We start from the raw sequence: 18,581 nt of genomic DNA on the forward strand, positions 1-18,581 counted from the left end.
TGCACGGCTGACTGTTCCTAGTAGCTACACACCTCTACCTACTCCACTAGGAGCCACCCCACTCGACACGCCTCACTTCGGGGCACAGACGCCGGTGGAGACACCTGACGTCCGTACCCCCATCGACACGCCGCTAGAGACCCCTGCCGGGACACCCAGGTTTACGCGTCACCGACCAGAGGGCTTGCCTTACTCCGTCGACTTCAGCGGCGGCATCATCATGGATGATCACAGCAAGAAGGTGATCTCGCGCATGCGTGGTCTTTGCTCTCAGCTGTTTAGACACTCCATACTAAACAAATGGAGTGAAGTACCAAGTGATTTAAAAAACAGAGTCATCAGCATACTTCATGATGAGTTTCCCGTTCCAACACGGGATCAGCGCTTCAATGAAGACCTGATGAAGATTCGAATGCACGAATACCGCAAACACAAGCGTTCCGAAGTGGAAAAAGCAATCAAGCATGGGTGGAACATGCCAGATTGGCTGGCCAAAGAAGATTGGAAGAATGCGAAGAAAGCAGCGCGCGAGAATCCCGACAAGTGGAAGGAACAAAAGGATGCAGCCAGAGCGCGAGTAGAGGCAGGGAGCTCGCACCACTTGGGGAGCGGTGGATGGGCATCATTTGAGGCCGATTTTGTAAGTGTTTTCGCATTGCTCTTTATGTTCGATAGTTTAGGGTTTATGAGTTTTTTAATTCTAACGTAATGAAATCTTTGTATGTTTTGACAGTGGTCGATGACAGGACGTGATCCCACACCGTACGAGCGCGAGTACGCAGGCAGGAAGGGCTTAAACGCCCTGATGGACATTCTCAGTTCTCGCGGCGGCATGGTTAGTTCTAGGGTTTACTCTTTTCTATTTTTTTGTATTGTTTTATAAATGTCGTTATATGTTTATACTTACTGAAAGCTGTCTTGTTGTCTTTTTTTGCAGAATCCGACAGATACGCTGCTTGGACGCGATGAGACGTCTGACTAGACGACGTCAATTTAGCCGTAGCTAGATAGCATTAGTGTAGGGTTTCTCATAGCTTATGTATCATGAGACGGATTTTATACGTCTTTTTGAACCATGTATATTATTACATTTGTCACCGCAGTTCATTTTGCCAATCAATTCTTTATGCCTATGATGTTGTACAATTGTCATTATTACATTTGCCAATCAATTCATTTTGCCTATGATGTGTACAATTGTCAATTTTACGCTTGTCAATTTTGCAAACAATGCGTCTTGTGGGTGACTATTTTGGGTCTATTATCTACCCTTGCACTTTTTTTAAAAAGTGAATCAAGTACAATATGGTTGATGGGTGGCAGGGCATTCAATGCCCTGTCACCAAAAAAAAATTCTCTCGGGCGTCGCTATTTGTGGCTCTGTAGCGTCGCTATGAGCGTCGTTATAGACTTCTATGAGAACGTCGCTATAACCGTCGCTATATCCGTCGCTATATAGCGACGCGACGCTATTAGCGACGGTTTTAGCGACGCCGGGGGTTATAAAAACCCAGTGTATTTCCGTCGCTAACAGCGTCACAAGAGCACACAACCTCTTGTAGTGTTTAAAAAAGTAAATTTTTTATTTTTGATATTTTCATGTTACATGTGTATTTAGAAACGTTTTTCATATCCTGAACTGTTAATTAAGAAGTTTCATGAAATTTTGGTGTCATATACAAAAGTTATGTTTCATTTACCTCAGCCAATTTTGTGGCTCATTACAAGTCTAGTATTAAGATAATTATCACGGCTTAAGTACAATGTAAATTAACTCTGATAAATAGCACATAGTTATCTGACTTGATTAACTTATTCCCCTCCTTTAATTTTAGCTACATTTTGTTTTTGTTGGCTTAGAAAAATATCTAAATTAATTTTCTAACCTTAAGGTAACTATCATGGATTAATTACAATGTTAAATAACTTTGAAATAGCACATAATTATCTGACTTGATCTAGTAATTTTTCCCTTTTAATTTCAGCTAAACATGATTTGTTTTGCATTAGATAATTAGCTAAATTAACTTTTTGACCTTAAGATAATTATCATGGTATACTCACAATGTAAAATAATTGTGATAAATAGCACATAATTATCTAACTTGATTTACTAATTTTTTCCTTTTTATATCAACTATATTTAGTTTGTTTTGGCTTAGAAAGTAACTAAACTAATTTCTTGAACTTAAGATAATTATTACAGCTTACTCACAATGTAAGATAATTGTGATAAATAACAGATAATTATCTAAATTTTTTAACTAATTTCCCCCTTTTATTTGAGTCTAAAACCATTTAGTTTTATCTTAATTAAATAATTGAACTAATTATTTTTTCATGAGTAATTTACCGCGTGTTTCTATCACCGTTTTCTAATTGTGAGATAATTAATTTACGAATTTTTGAGATAAATAGTAGGTTTTTTTATCAAATTTTGACAAAAAATTGCTAGTTTCTGCCTAATTATTTACAAAAAATAATCAATAAACTATAATATTTTTTTCTTATCTTCTTATGAGTCTAATATAGCTTTGATAATTATCTTTTACTAATCTAAGTTTAATTAGTATAACTACTCTTAATTTAAGACTAAAAATATTAATTTTAGACCTAATATGGTTCTACAACTAATTAGATTAATATCCCTAAACTTAATCTAAGTAATCAATAGAGTATTAAGATAGAGAGTAGCTTGTAATATAAAGAGAATTAATCTTCTTAATTAACTCGATTAATTAAGAAAATAGAGGTAAATTAGCATACTTTTGCTAATTAAAAGGGATTAAGCTAATTACCATTGATAATCAATTGGAGTTCTTGCTTTCTAGTGATTTTTGGATAGAGCTCTCTCTATGTGAGAGAGAAATGGGCAGGAATCCCAGTCTACATGAAATTGTGAAGCAAGGGGTGAAAAATTCATAGTTTTGTGAAAAAAATCTCCTAAGCTCAAATTGCATATTGGATATAAATTTTGAACTTCTTATAATCACTCAACACATATGTGACGGTCGCACTTACTGCTGGTTACTATTTCTGATGAGTGTGACACCATGAAACACTTGAAATATGTATGTTATCAAACCGAATTAAGTATGCTATAAAATGAGAAAACACACAACAACACCACATCTAGGGCCTTGACTTTCCAAGTAGGTATGTATATGACAGTAACCGTAGTAGACACTTTCACATACATCACAACATATACATTATTTCTTTTATTTCCATGCATATAAAAGAATCAAAAGTGAGGTGAATGTTTCTATTTAACATTTATGGTGTCGTGCAGCTTCATTCCCATGCTAAGAAAGATACCATGAAGATGCATCGAGCTTAATTGAAGCTTACTTGATTAATGATCAGTGTTCAAGTCTTGCTAACAAGCTAGTTTTACAATAAATGTATGCCAAATGTAGCTTAAAGGACCAATAGATGCCTTGATAATTCTAAGAAAGAGTATACTTGAGGTGATCAAAGATGGGAGATTATGATCTAGAACTGCATTTCTTGAAGTGCTCTACCGGCTTGTCTTTACGGCTCGTTGATTGGAGCTACGATGAAGAAGTTATGGTAGTTTGAAGTTTGAGTCAATTGTAGATCCGTACCCGATTGGGCAAGTGCAGTTGAGGAATCAGAGATGAAAAGAATGGATGGCTCTGAAATGCTCACTTTGGGGAGCGCATTGGTCTTTTCAAATCATCAATTGGAGTTCTAGTTGCCAAGATATTGGCCATTAAAGATTGGGTCCGTACCAATCTCGTCGACCGCTCGATCGGTGTGCAATTTGGAAAATATTGATAGTAACAAATGCCAAATTCTTTGTTTGATATGTTGTGCATGAGAAGAATATTGTTTATTGTTGGAGACGGCTAATAGCAAGAAATGCCCAACACGGCTACGGCTTAAGCAGATGCAAAGTTGAGGGACTCTCTCAAAATGCAATCACCTATACTAGCATCTTGAAGGCTGTGGCAATATCCATGATACTGAAATGGCAGAAAAATTCATGATGATATTTTTAGTCAAGGAATGATGGAGGAAGATGTTGTGCTTAACAATGCTTTGGTCATTTGGTATACGGTGTACCTGAGAATGTGGCCACCCATTGGGTTATTTTGGCCGCTTGCCCATAGGCTGTCCCCCACGTAAGGGTTAATGGGTGGAAGTGAATGGAGAGAAAAGGAAACCAAGCATGGCGTGCAGGCAGTGAAGGCGAGAGCAGGGGAGGGAGAATGCGGTCATAGTGCGCCGTAGAGATCTCAGATGAGAGCTGCCAAGAAATGAAAAACTTCTCACTTCCTAGAGAAGACCCTATGCAGTACCGCTCCCAACTGATTTGGTGGAGATCCACCAGCTACTTGCCATGTTACCAAGCGGATTGAAGGTGAATTTTTTTTAAGTCTAAAAATATGAGAGTTTTTTGGGGACATCGACGGGAGGGAAAGAAGAGAAGTAGAGTTATTGCATGAACGAGGGAACGAAGAAGGAGTTGGTTGTTTCATGAGAACAAAGGAGAAGAGAAAAAGGCATTGAAGGGCTCTCTCACTCGCTCGACTAAGGAACAAAGCTCTCTCTCTCTCTCTCTCTCTCTCTCTCTCTCTCTCTCTCTCTCTCTCTCTCTCTCTCTCTCTCTCTCTCTCTCTCTCTCTCTCTCTCTCTCTCTCTCTCTCTCTCTCTCTCTCTCTCTCTCTCTCTCTCTCTGTGTCAATGAGACTTGGAGGCCTCGACGAGAGCAGGAAGGGGAAGGTGGTCATAAGCAAGGGCAAATAAAGGGCATAGGCAAGGAAGCAAGCATCTCTCTCTCTCTCTCTCTCTCTCTCTCTCTCTCTCTCTCTCTCTCTCTCCCCTCCCCCCTCCCCCCCTTATAGAGAGAAGGCACAAGAAAACAACAGAAGGAGCTCAGACAAGGGAAGGAAGGTTCTCAAGGCTCTCAAAGAGTTGAAAGACTCGAAGCAAGTACTCGAGAGAGATTTGATGACGAAGGCGAGAAGAGGCTCTCGACAAAGGGATATAAAGGAGAATTTTTTACGACTAAGAGAGGAAGGAGAAATTTACGGCCAAGCAAGAGGATCTCTCTCTCTCTCTCTCGTAGATCATAAGCAAGAGGAAAGCAGAAAGACCAACATAGAGGAGTTCTTCATCATAATCATTAGCTCAAGCTTGTTTATCATGTTGAGGCCACAAGATGTAGCCTCTGATAGCTCGGGGGATGATCATGCAGAGCACATTCCCAACGAGGCAATGTTTGAGCCCGAGATTGATGAAATGATGGAGACGATCATGGATTCAGAAAGGCTTATCTATGATGATATGAAAAGTGAAGCCGATACGCCATTGTATAATGGAGCACGTATGTCTAGATTGAAAGCACTCCTGGTTCTCCTCAACATGCAGGCAAAGTTTGGATGGAGTGACACTAGCGTCACAGCGCTTTTCAGGTGATCTATTACAATTAGTTTACTTTAATAAAACTCTAAATGTATAATGATCTGATAGATTTTTACACGACTGTATCGTATTTTTATGTTGTGTAGATTGCTTAAAGAGCACATACTACCAGCTGACAATGTGATGCCAGATTCCCGAGATGAAGCAAGAAAGATTTTGCGAAACTTGGGGATGGATTACAGTTCTATCCACGCTTGTGCTAATGACTGCATTCTTTTCAGAGGGGAATACATAGACATGGAGAAGTGTCCGAAATGTGATTCCGAAAGATATCGAGTAGATCTCCACGGGGCAAAAATTCCACAAAAGGTTTTGCGACATTTTCCTCTGCTTCCTCGCATCAAGCATTTCTTCGAATGTAAGTCCATGGCCGCCCTAGCATCATGGCATGAGGAGAATAAATCTTCGGATGGTGTGCTACGAATTCCTGCAGATTGCGCAGCCTGGAAACATATAGATGGAACATGGTCGGATTTTGCCAGGGAAGCTGGAAATTTGCGCTTAGCCCTGGCTATGGATGGCGTAAATCCATTTGTTCAAAGATCAACATCTTACAGTGTATGGCCCGTTGTCATTGTCAACTACAACATTCCCCCGTGGTTGACTACGAAGAAGGGGCACCTATGGCTAAGCTTGATTGTGCCAGGGCGATATAAGGTGGAGAATATGGATGTGTATCTTCGTCCACTATTGGAAGAGCTACGACAATTGTGGATTGGAATAGAGGTGGTGGATATGAGCCGACACACAGGAAGACGGAATGCTTTGATCAGAGGCATTCTAATGTAGACCATGCATGACTATCCCGGGCTAACAAAATGCTCAGGTGATCTATTGACACTCCTCACTCAGATACTGTAAATCTTGTTTTATCCCATAGTTGATCTATTATCATGTGTATACATGCAGGGCTTCAAACAAGCGGATACAGAGCATGTGTCACATGTGGACCTAGACTGAATGCACGTAGGGCGCCCTCACTGAAGAAGCAAATCTACGAAGGTCATCAAGCGTATCTTCCAGAGAATCATGTGTTACGCGACGGCTTTTTGGGAAGAGAGCCACCAAGGATGTCTGCACAAGCATGGTTAGAGCAGAAGGAGATGTGCGATGAGGGATTGCCTCCAGGGATGAAGAGACTATCTCTATGGTACGAGTTACCATACTGGCCCCGACTCATGATCAATCACTTGCTCGATCCAATGCACATATTCAAGAATGTGGGTAATCTACTATGGGACCATCGGACCGGCAAGAAAGATACTTTGGGAGCCAGAGTTGACCTTAGAAATGTGGATCCTATGGAGCAATATTGGCCGCAAACAGCGTCTGATGGATCGATAAAACTCCCTAAAGCACCATGGATTTTCACAGGAGCCCAAGAACGCAAAGTAAAAGAGACCATTCGATCTTTGCGGACCCCCACTGACGTAATGCACTCGCTCCGAACATGTTTTACAAAAGACGGAAAGCTTACCGATTTGAAGTCACACGATTGCCATAAAATGTGTCAGGTACGTTCATAGTGGACTTTAATATCATTGCATAAAATGTGGACTTTAATATCATTGCTGCACATACTTTACAGTTTATTTTACCGGTTGCCATTGAGGGATGTTTGTCTCTCGACATGCGTAACACAATCTACAAACTTGCAAAGTTGGTGCAATGGATCTCACAAAAGGAGATCAACGTAGACTCCATACCATTCGCCAAACTAAATGCTGCGGAGCTTGTGTGCATGTTTGAGAAACATTTTCCTACTACCATGCTAACCATTCAGGTGCATCTTCTTGTTCACATAGTTGATGAGGTGGAAATAGCCGGCACAGTTCATTCCAGATGGATGTTCTTCTTAGAACTTTTCATGAAAACGCTTAAGGGATATGTGCGTCCAAAGGCACGTCCGGAGTGTAGCATGGCAGAAGGTTGGTTGGTATCAGAGTCCCTAGTGTACATTGGAGAGTGGCTAGACGGATTTGATAAAGCCCACGACACACTATGGCGAACCATAGATGATGAGCGCAGATCTGGGATTGTCATGTGCAATCTCGGTGTTGAGAAGAAGATGACAGAAGATCTAGAGGCTAAAATCAACCGATTTTGCATGCTTCACAATCCAGTGATGCAAAAGTGGATTTCACAATATGAGGATGCAAAGCAAGAGCAACAAAGGACACGAATCGAGTGGAGACGGGGAAGACGACCACCGATGCACTATCCGACGGGTCTGGAGAGCCTACCAACCTTCATGAGCTTAAGATGGTTGCACAACCAATTGAAAAGCGCACAACAATGCGGTGACGAAGTGACTGAGGAAGAGTGGGAGTACTCTCGGGGTTGCGCGACCAAGGTAAGTTTGCAATGTACGACATGCTAATGACTTTATTTCTAAACGTTTGAACGGCCACTCATAATCTTTGTTCGTTGTAGTATAAGTCATACACAGCAACATGGTGTAAAGGTCGACATTTTAGGGTGGAACGGATCGACAAAAAGCGTTTTACTCAAGATTGTGGAATCATGGCAAAATTTGAACAGTCTAGTCGACGACGTTCCTCTGATGCAGATCCTATGGTGGCGGAACTCACTTACTTCGGCACGCTGCAAGAGATTTTCAGGATCGATTACAGAGGATTTTTTGTCGACTTGTTCGATGTGCAATGGTTCAAGATAAGCATGGAGGGTCGCAACGCTACTGTGCGTAGAGGAGAGTCTGGTTTTCTTGAGGTGGATTCTACTAAGAAATGGACTGACCTAAGAGACACTTTCGTACTACCAAAGCATTGTGAACAGGTAAGTATGTAAATAGTTAACATCCCCGTTTTACAAGTTATGTGCTTGAAAGCTCTCATGTAAGTTATGTGGCTCTGGCAGGTAATATTTCATCCTACAATGTCTACATCAAACTGGTGGTACGTCATAGAGGTAGCCCCTCGTAGTGCAAGGACGTATGAAGGCTACCATGTGCCAATCACAACGGCATCAATGGAGGAGATCAGAGAAGATGCTCAATCAGAAGCCGCTGCGGTGGTGCTAGACGAGCATCAAGATGCTACTACTCTATATGGGGTGCATGCAGAGGAGCTACAAAATGAAACAGAGGATATGTGTTTAAATGGAGAGCTCTATATAGATATAGGAAGTTATGCTGAGTTATGCGAGGATGAGAGAGAGATCTCTTAAAGCCACAAATATTGTATTTGAACAATTTTGCTCCGTGTTGTAAAAGCTCTGGCTCTCTAAGTACCTTCCATGGTGTATAACGCTCTTTTCTACTCGCGCTCACATCTTTTGATTGAAAATTCTGAGTTTTCAACTTGCCTCTTCTATCACTCAATTCATTGCGTCATTGTATTTATATGTGTCATTAGGTCATTGTATTTAATGGTCTTTGCGTCATTGTCTACTCTATTCATTCAATATTAAGTTTAAATATTCGTGTGTTTAATGCAGGTATGGATGATGAGGAGTTTCTTTCTTCTTTGTCACCGCAGCAGAGACAGTGGTACGTAGAGCGTCATCGCTCTAGCGCATCATCACGCGTTCCTACTCTATCCGCATCTTCCTCTCTTTTGGACCATTCGGCGTGCTCCGAAGCTTCCGCGTCGACGAGACGAGCTTCACACTCGTGTAGACACCGGCGCTCTAGTGGTGGCGGTGGCGGTTGTTGTGGGGATTCCGCCACCGATGCCTCCACACCACCTCGTGTTCGACGAGGCTCTTTACCCTCCCATTCTTTGCCGCCCCCACACCAGCCACAGATCGCCATCTACGCCAGGTTTTGCACGGCTGACTGTTCCTAGCAGCTACACACCTCTACCTACTCCGCCAGGAGCCACCCCACTCGACACTCCTCGCTTCGGGGCCCAGACGCCGGTGGAGACACCTGACGTCCGTACCCCCATCGACACGCCGCTAGAGACCCCTGCCAGGACACCCAGGTTTACGCGTCACCGGCCAGAGGGCTTGCCTTACTCTGTCGACTTCAGCAGCGGCATCATCATGGATGATCACGGCAAGAAGGTGATCTCGCGCATGCGTGGTCTTTGCTCTCAGCTGTTTAGACACTACATACTAAACAAATGGAGCGAAGTACCAAGTGATTTAAAAAACAGAGTCATCAACATACTTCATGATGAGTTTCCCGTTCCAACACGGGATCAATGCTTCAATGAAGACCTGATGAAGATTCGAATGCGCGAATACTGCAAACACAAGCGTTCCGAAGGGCAAAAAGCAATCAAGCATGGGTGGAACATGCCAGATTGGCTGGCCAAAGAAGATTGGAAGAATGCGAAGAAAGCAGCGCGCGAGAATCCCGACAAGTGGAAGGAACAAAAGGATGCAGCCAGAGCGCGAGTAGAGGCAGGGAGCTCGCACCACTTGGGGAGCGGTGGATGGGCATCATTTGAGGCCGATTTTGTAAGTGTTTTCGCATTGCTCTTTATGTTCGATAGTTTAGGGTTTATGAGTTTTTTAATTCTAACGTAATGAAATCTTTGTATGTTTTGACAGTGGTCGATGACAGGACGTGATCCCACACCGTACGAGCGCGAGTACGCAGGCAGGAAGGGCTTAAACGCCCTGATGGACATTCTCAGTTCTCGCGGCGGCATGGTTAGTATTAGGGTTTACTCTTTTCTATTTTTTGTATTGTTTTATAAATGTCGTTATATGTTTATACTTACTGAAAGCTGTCTTATTGTCTTTTTTTGCAGAATCCGACAGATACGCTGCTTGGACGCGATGAGACGTCTGACTAAACGACGTCAATTTAGCCGTAGCTAGATAGCATTAGTGTAGGGTTTCTCATAGCTTATGTATCATGAGACGGATTTTATACGTCTTTTTGAACCATGTATATTATTACATTTGTCACCGTAGTTCATTTTGCCAATCAATTCTTTATGCCTATGATGTTGTACAATTGTCATTATTACATTTGCCAATCAATTCATTTTGCCTATGATGTGTACAATTGTCAATTTTACGCTTGTCAATTTTGCAAACAATGCGTCTTGTGGGTGACTATTTTGGGTCTATTATCTACCCTTGCACTTTTTTAAAAAAGTGAATCAAGTACAATATGGTTGATGGGTGGCAGGCCGGCATTCAATGTCCTGTCACCAAAAAAAAATTCTCTCGGGCGTCGCTATTTGTGGCTCTGTAGCGTCGCTATAGACTTCTGTGAGAGCGTTGCTATAACCGTCGCTATATCCGTCGCTATAAGCGTCGCTATATAGCGACGCTTATAGCGAGGAATATAGGGACGCATATAGCGACGCTATTAGCGATGGTTTTAGCGACGCCGGGGGTTATAAAAACCCAGTGTATTTCCGTCGCTAACAGCTTCACAAGAGCACACAACCTCTTGTAGTGTTTAAAAAAGTAAATTTTTTATTTTTGATATTTTCATGTTACATGTGTATTTAGAAACGTTTTTCATATCCTGAACTGTTAATTAAGAAGTTTCATGAAATTTTGGTGTCATATACAAAAGTTATGTTTCATTTACCTCAGCCAATTTTGTGGCTCATTACAAGTCTAGTATTAAGATAATTATCACGGCTTAAGTACAATGTAAATTAACTCTGATAAATAGCACATAGTTATCTGACTTGATTAACTTATTCCCCTCCTTTAATTTTAGCTACATTTTGTTTTTGTTGGCTTCGAAAAATATCTAAATTGATTTTCTAACCTTAAGGTAACTATCATGGATTAATTACAATGTTAAATAACTTTGAAATAGCACATAATTATCTGACTTGATCTAGTAATTTTTCCCTTTTAATTTCAGCTAAAAATGATTTGTTTTGGATTAGATAATTAGCTAAATTAACTTTTTGACCTTAAGATAATTATCATGGTATACTCACAATGTAAAATAATTGTGATAAATAGCACATAATTATCTAACTTGATTTACTAAGAGAGGAAGGAGAAATTTACGGCCAAGCAAGAGGATCTCTCTCTCTCTCTCTCGTAGATCATAAGCAAGAGGAAAGCAAAAAGACCAACATAGAGGAGTTCTTCATCATAATCATTAGCTCAAGCTTGTTTATCATGTTGATCAAGTTTGGAGCCGTTAACGGCCCGCGTAATCATGTAAAGGGAGCTTAAACTGCTATTTGTCAGCTAATCCAAGTGTGGATGTTGGTAACAACCCACCTTGGTTACCAATTAAATTTAACTTAAAGCTTGACTTGATTAATTGAAGTTTATGGTGATTGCCATAGCCATTTGCATCTGTCGTTCTTATTCTCTCTCACATCTCTCACAGCCAGAGGCCCCACGCCTACCCTGCTCAAATGACGAATCCACATCCCCCAACATCTTTGGTGAACCCAACATGAAACGAGCCGGGGTGTGAGGTGCAGATGGAGAATTTAGAACAGATGATGAAGTTGATTGAAGAGTTAAGTGCAAATGGTTTTGATGATGAGTCAATAGTTCCACATTTTTAAAAGATGCTTCAATTGGTTCAAGGATCTCCATTTGAAATGGAGACCATGAAGAAGAAGAATCAAATAGATGAAGCTTTGGATGCAACTTCAGATGCATTATATGACGAGAGGTGAGTTTTCAATGGAAATGATCCAGAGAGCTACCTAGAGTGCTATGAGTTGGAAACCAAGTTAAGAGGGATACCATAAGAGTTAATGATCACATCCTTTGAGAAGTTAGTGAAATGAGTTTTCAATGGAAATGATCCAGAGAGCTACCTAGAGTGCTATGAGTTGGAAACCAAGTTAAGAGGGATACCATAAGAGTTAATGATCACATCCTTTGAGAAGTTAGTGAAATCAGATTTGAAGGAGCAGATTCAAGAGGTTACGAAAGCGTGCAATGAAAACTGGGAATATATTTTAAATGAATTTTAATTACCCCTCATACCCTCTTGTAACAAGAAATTAAAATCCCTTTTATTGAATGCACGTGCTATATTACATACACTTTAGTGAACTCCCAGGTCCCTCTACACTTGGCGCATGTCGCATCAATATCTCCACCAATATGAGTTGAAACATACTCATGTTTAGCATCATGTACAGAGACTAACTATCATTGCAGCTCCTCTATAGCACCTTGCACATTCTAGCTTTTCATCTCTTACTAATCGATACGTCAAGCCTCTAGATTTAGTGGTGTCTCATGCTATTGGGGCTTGCGAGGAAGGGTGAAGAGTACAAATTTATATGACATGGAGAGTAGTTGTAATAGAAGTAGTATTCGTCATGGTGACCCAATGTACGTTGTTCCTAGCTACAAGTGGTTGATGGAGCTTGGGCAACTTGGCTCAAAAAGACAAATCAAAGCATCCACCTCTATTACTTTGGTCGGACCTAATCAAATTGTTTAATTAGCTTGTAAAATCACTTGATAAGGAGGTACATTATCAGCATACAAGCTAATGGAAGCTTCCATGTTTGAAATTTGATAGTGAAGCATGAAGTGTAGTTGCCACTATATGTTTGAGTGGATTTTTTAATGCAATATTCAGTTGTTTGTTGTGGCATAACTTAAGAAAAGCCATTTTTGCAAATCAAGTTAAATTGATAGGGATAGACATACTCATCGAGTTTTCCCTTCTCATTCACGCACACCATGAGGAGATAAATTAACCTTTGACAACTAGAAAGGTTAACGTATGTGTAGTAGGACAACTCTTTGTAGCAAACTTACAATTAATCATATACACAATGATCTAATTTTTGTTTAAAATTTAACTGTTCGATATATATTTTTGGAACCTTTTTTGTCAATAGAGCAACAAATTTACACCTCTTTTGTCATATTGAATTGCAAAGAAAGGATCTTCGACAACAAACTGACTAAAATTTAGGTCCACTAATTCATTCTTGATCAATATCATGAGTATGTATTGGGAACTCGACTACGGGCATAATTTTTGTTTTTTATAAATTTCGGAAAGACATTGTGTCAACTCGCCACGATACTTCTACTAACTTAAGGGGTATGGCACTCACTTAAGATATGCACTCTCATCTTTTTGATAGTTTTGAAAAATTGCGGAGTAGGAAAAGTTTAACTTGTGTTTTGATTTTGTTCGTAGCTCTTGAAAAGGCACGATGTTTTAATGGAATCATACTCACTTTGTCTCAAAATTGACTACTTTTATTTAAAAATCGATAATGTGTCTCATTCAATGTTTTGTGTTGGTCTTGAAATATCTTTTAGTTTAGAAAAGAAATAATAAAAATATTATCGATATTAATCTACTATAACTTAAAGGGCAACCAAGCAGGACTAGTTAAATATAAGCAAGACTAGAATTGCAAAGCTACAAGAAAACAAGAAAATAGTAACTACAAATCTTTAAGAACTTTGGTGTATTTTTGTATAAATTCAAATTTGGGCGAATATCCTCTAATTTCTCCACTTACGGGTCTTGGAGATATTCTATTTCGACACGTTGTGACCTCCTACGTGACGCTGCTCTTATTTTTCTTTTGACTCGATTGCGTCTCTCTAGCACGCACGCACGCACACACTCTATATAATAAGCCATACACACATCGACCTGATTTCAGTATCTCCAAGCTTTTCATTGAAGGCACACAGTCAATCAGCAACATGCAGGGCTCTTGCTATGCTCCCCATGTGGTTGTCTTCGCTTCCCCTGCTCAAGGCCATGTCAATGCAGCTATGGACCTGTCAAGAAAGCTAGCCTCCCTTGGAGTCTCTATAACCTTTGTTTGCACTGAAGCCTACATTAGCAGCATGCTGCAGCAAGGCTTCCACGCAGGCGGCCTGCCCATTCGACTCCATGGCCTTCCGGACGGCTTGCCGCAGGAGAAGAACATGACTGACACTCTTGAGCAAGCGCATGTCATGATAAGAGCCACGGAAAGCATGGGACCTGCTCTTCAAGAGCTTCTCAACAAGCTCAACATGAATGAAGAGGGGCGCGTTGTGTGTGTCGTCTATGATTTCATATTGTGGTGGGTGGGACGTCTGGCCAAAGAGCTTCACATTCCTGCGTACATTTTCAACTCCTTTTCGGCTAGCTTCTGCTCATATTTACTACACATTCCTAGTTTTGTGTCGCAAGGCCGGCTTCCTCTCGGCCACCACACAGACTTGAATGACAAATCTAACATGTTTAAGATCCCTGGTTTCCCATTTCTCCATGTCAGCGAGCTGCCTGACATAACTTGGGATCCCAATCCCGTGTGCTCCTTCGATTTTATCCTCCGCTGTGCAACGCGGTGGCGCGATGCAACGGGTATGCTACTCAACACAGTATATGAACTGGAGAAGGAGGTGGTAGATGAGCTGATGGAGAAAGCCCCTGAGTTGGACATAAAGGCAGTGGGTCCGATTTTACCGGCATCCTTCCTGAAGGGCGAGATGAGCAACGTCGAAGCAAGCGCAGCAGAGAGCGCGGCTGTGCGGAGGTGCTTGAAGTGGCTGGATGAGCAGCCAGCAGCATCAGTACTGTATGTAGCTTTTGGGACGATTGCCTGCCTGTCGGAGGCTCAGGCAGAGGAGCTTGCAATGGGTCTGGAAGCCAGTAAGGAGCGGTTTCTTTGGGTGGTGAGGATCCCAGATCAACAGAAAAAGGGAGAGGCGCAGCGAATGCAGCTGTTGCCGAGCGGGTTTGAGGAGAGGACTGCAGGGAGGGGGTTGGTGTTGTGGGAGGTAGCGCCACAGAGGAAAATATTGGCGCACCGGGCGATAGCAGGGTTTCTCACGCACAGTGGGTGGAACTCGACGCTGGAGGCGCTGTGCAAGGGCGTGCCCATGTTGTGCTACCCCATGCTTGGAGACCAAGGCATGAATGGCAAGTGGGTGGACGAGGTTGTGCACACCGGCAAGCTGTTGAAGAGAGAAGGTGAGAATGGTATTGTGAGCAGAGATGAGGTACAGCGCACGACGCGGGAGGTGATTAGTAAGTCGAGCCCCTTGCGAAGCTCAGCCACTCGGGTTCGCGACGTCGCCTGTCACGCCGCCCTCGACGCCACTGGTTCGTCCTCCAAAAGCCTTCAGGCCTTTGTCAAAACTCTCTTCCCTAATTATTAGCAGCCTAGTCATAGTAAGCGTAATTATTTTTTGATCCGAGAGATCGGCAGTTCAACAAAAATTGAAATATGATTTATTAGCTTGATGGGCATGGCTATAGAACATAAGAGGACATGCGCAGATGTTAATCACTGAAGTGAACAAGTACAAAGTGCATTGGTGAATTTTTAACATAAATGATAATTGATTACCTGATCTATGGTTGTCTATAAAATGGTCCAATCTCGCGACATTGGCAATTTTTTACAAAAGAATTGCATGTGTATTTATTACTCTAAATCAATTGCCAAATTGTGAGAAAAGAAGTGTTTGTCTATTTGATAGATAGATTTGATGATCAAGGTTGAGGATGCATAGCTAGTGAGAAAAACAAGTGGCTAAACTAAACTCAAGGAAGGAGTGACAAACTCAGAAAATACAAAAAGCATCAACAAATTATAAAAATTGATTTGCACTATTGAACTGGTAATCATCTACGAGTGTCCTCCAATTGTGCAAGCCGGAGGACAATGTTTGAATCAAGCTACATAAAAGAAATGTGAGTAGTTAAACATTTTGTCTTGTAGTTAGGCATAAAGTGAAAATACTAAATATACACTGCACGTCATTTAGAAGCGCCATACAAAAATATGGTGGAGAGTTGTCACTCTGGTCTCTTCAAAAATTATAAGAAAAGAAAGTCATGCCCTCCCTCGTGGGATTTATGTGTTGGGCCAAGCAAACACATAGGCATGGGGCATTCGATGCACATAATGGACCTTGCAATGTTGTCGAGTTGAAGTCGTGGTTGTGTAGTCGACACGTCTACTTTTGTGAATATATGTCCTTTCACACACAAGACAAGAGGTAACGCAAATAGAAGATGCAAGGTATAGATTAAACTTAAATAGAAGTAGAGCTAACTTTATGTTCTATGTCATAGACGGTGCACGATTTATTGCAACAATGAGCATATTCCGCAATCAGTGTGTTCACACTACAAGAGGCTATTCATATTAGCGACGCTCACACAGCGACGCTCAAAAAAAAATCCCGACGTCGCTATGAGCGTGGCTATGAGCGTCGCAAATTTCTTTGGAAATTGGCGACGCTCATAGCGACGCCGACTGGGCTAAAAAAATAACAGAGCGCGCCCAAAAACTCAGATCTCAGATCTGAGTTTTTCGGCGCCCTCAAGCAAGGAGCAGGTAACGCTCTTCCTCTCTCTCTCTCTTTTTCTTCTCCACACACACACACACACACACACACAAACACACACACACACACACGAGGAGAGGAAGGAGAGTCAGGTATGCTCCTTCCCTCTCCTCACTCTCATGTTCCCTTCCCCTCTTTCTCTCTCCCTCTCTCTCTCTCTCTCACACACACACATAGTGTTTTTGAGAGAGAGAGAGAGAGAGAGAGAGAGAGAGAGAGAGAGTACAAACATAAACAAAAACGCACACACACATACATAAACAAAGAATGCACACACACATTGAGAGAGGAAAAGAGAGAGAGAGCATGCATAAACAAAAAACGCACGCATTGAGAGAGGAAAAGAGAGAGAGAACATGCATAAACAAAAAACGCACACATTGAGAGAGGAAAAGAGAGAGAAAACATGCATACGATCCAAAAAAACGCACACACATTGAGAGAGAAAGAGAGAGAAACTAATTTAACGTCGTAGGAAACTAATTAAAATTAAAAGACCTAAAGATCTAGCCGACGAGGAGTTGAACTCAAGACCTATTATTCAAGAGGGAAATGGCATAACCAATCTATCATACTTGGCATGGGTGATAGAAAGGTTATACCATTTATCTCTTTTTATTGGCACACACATCCACGCACGCGCACACACACAAGAAGAAGAGAGTTATAACGTCGTAGGAAACTATCCTAAAAGACGTTAAAGATTAGGTTAGATATAGACTTACGTTAAATTAGATTTAGGTTTATTTAAGTTAAATTAGATTAGATTTAGGTTTATTTTTAATTAGATTTACGTTTATTTACGCTAGATTTAGATTTACGTTATATTAGATTAGATTTAGGTCTCCATAGACTGCGATGCCTGCATGAAGCGGGTGAAGAAAGCCCTCAATGGAATATAGGGTATTGCTGCCTTCACTCATGGTGGGCTCCGTCGATCCAAAAGTACTGGTGAAATGTCTTCAGAAGATAGGGAAGAAGGTGGATCTTCAGGGCGGCAAGAGTCACTACATCCCCGACACAATGACCATCTAGACAACCTCTAGTCATTCAACAGCAACTTCAAAGTTAGTAACAAGAGCAAGAACGGTCTAAAGGGCCAATTGCTGTCGTCAGATGTGGATGGAGATGAGGCAGCGTCACCGCCGGAAGTTAACTCTCACATCTTTAGTGATGAGAATGCCAACTCTTGTCGAGTTATGTGAAAAATTATGTGTTAAATCAGTTTTAAGATTCTTATAATCCCTGTTAGTTTAGTTCTTTGTTTTTAATATAGCATAATTTACGTTAGATTTAGATTTATGTTATATTAGATTAGACTTAGGTTTATTTAGGTTTACGCACACACACACACACACACACACACACAAGAAGAAGAGAGTTTTAACGTCGTAGGAAACTATCCCAAAAGACGTTAAAGATTAGGTTAGATGTAGACTTACGTTAAATTAGATTTAGGTTTAGTTTTAGTTAGATTTACGCTTATTTACATTAGATCGAGTCTACGCAAGAATTACTTACGGTTTAGGGTTTAGAGTTAGACGAACAGTGAAAAGATCTACTGTGAAAAGATGTTAAGATGCTGTGAAGTGCTACAGCTAGAGAAGAGGCAAAGGGGTTTTGTCCACTACATGCAATATCATGTAAACGTGGGTCTGTAGATTTCTTGTACCCACAAATATAGGTATTGACCAATAAAGACGAGATTATAACCCGCTGGTTCTGATCTCCGTGCACCTCTAGACCGAGGTGTGCGGGGATTGGACATGACAAGAGAATGTGAGGTAGAGAGAGAGAGAGAGAGAGAGAGAGAGAGAGAGAGAGAGAGAGAGAGAGAGAGAGAGAGAGAGAGAGAGATAAGATGAAGAATGCCAATAGAATAT

At 41.3% G+C, this 18,581-nt stretch overlaps 1 protein-coding gene across 1 annotated transcript; it reads left to right on the forward strand.

The window, feature by feature from the left end:
• The first annotated feature begins 14,012 nt into the window (after positions 1 to 14,012).
• LOC147423453 (mogroside I-E synthase-like) lies at positions 14,013 to 15,696 on the forward strand. The gene has a single exon (XM_086501708.1). It carries the CDS (start codon positions 14,053 to 14,055, stop codon positions 15,499 to 15,501), a length of 1,449 nt encoding a protein of 482 aa, XP_086357834.1. The 5' UTR covers positions 14,013 to 14,052; the 3' UTR covers positions 15,502 to 15,696.
• Positions 15,697 to 18,581: the final 2,885 nt, after the last annotated feature.

Source organism: Adiantum capillus-veneris, chromosome 26 (assembly GCF_014529385.1).
Source record: "Adiantum capillus-veneris isolate H3 chromosome 26, ASM1452938v2, whole genome shotgun sequence".
In the NCBI taxonomy this organism is placed as follows: domain Eukaryota; kingdom Viridiplantae; phylum Streptophyta; class Polypodiopsida; order Polypodiales; family Pteridaceae; genus Adiantum; species Adiantum capillus-veneris.

Coding starts and splice junctions, on each gene's coding strand:
- LOC147423453 (XM_086501708.1), top strand. CDS start 14,053: ATGCAGGGCTCTTGCTATGCTCCCCATGTGGTTGTCTTCGCTTCCCCT.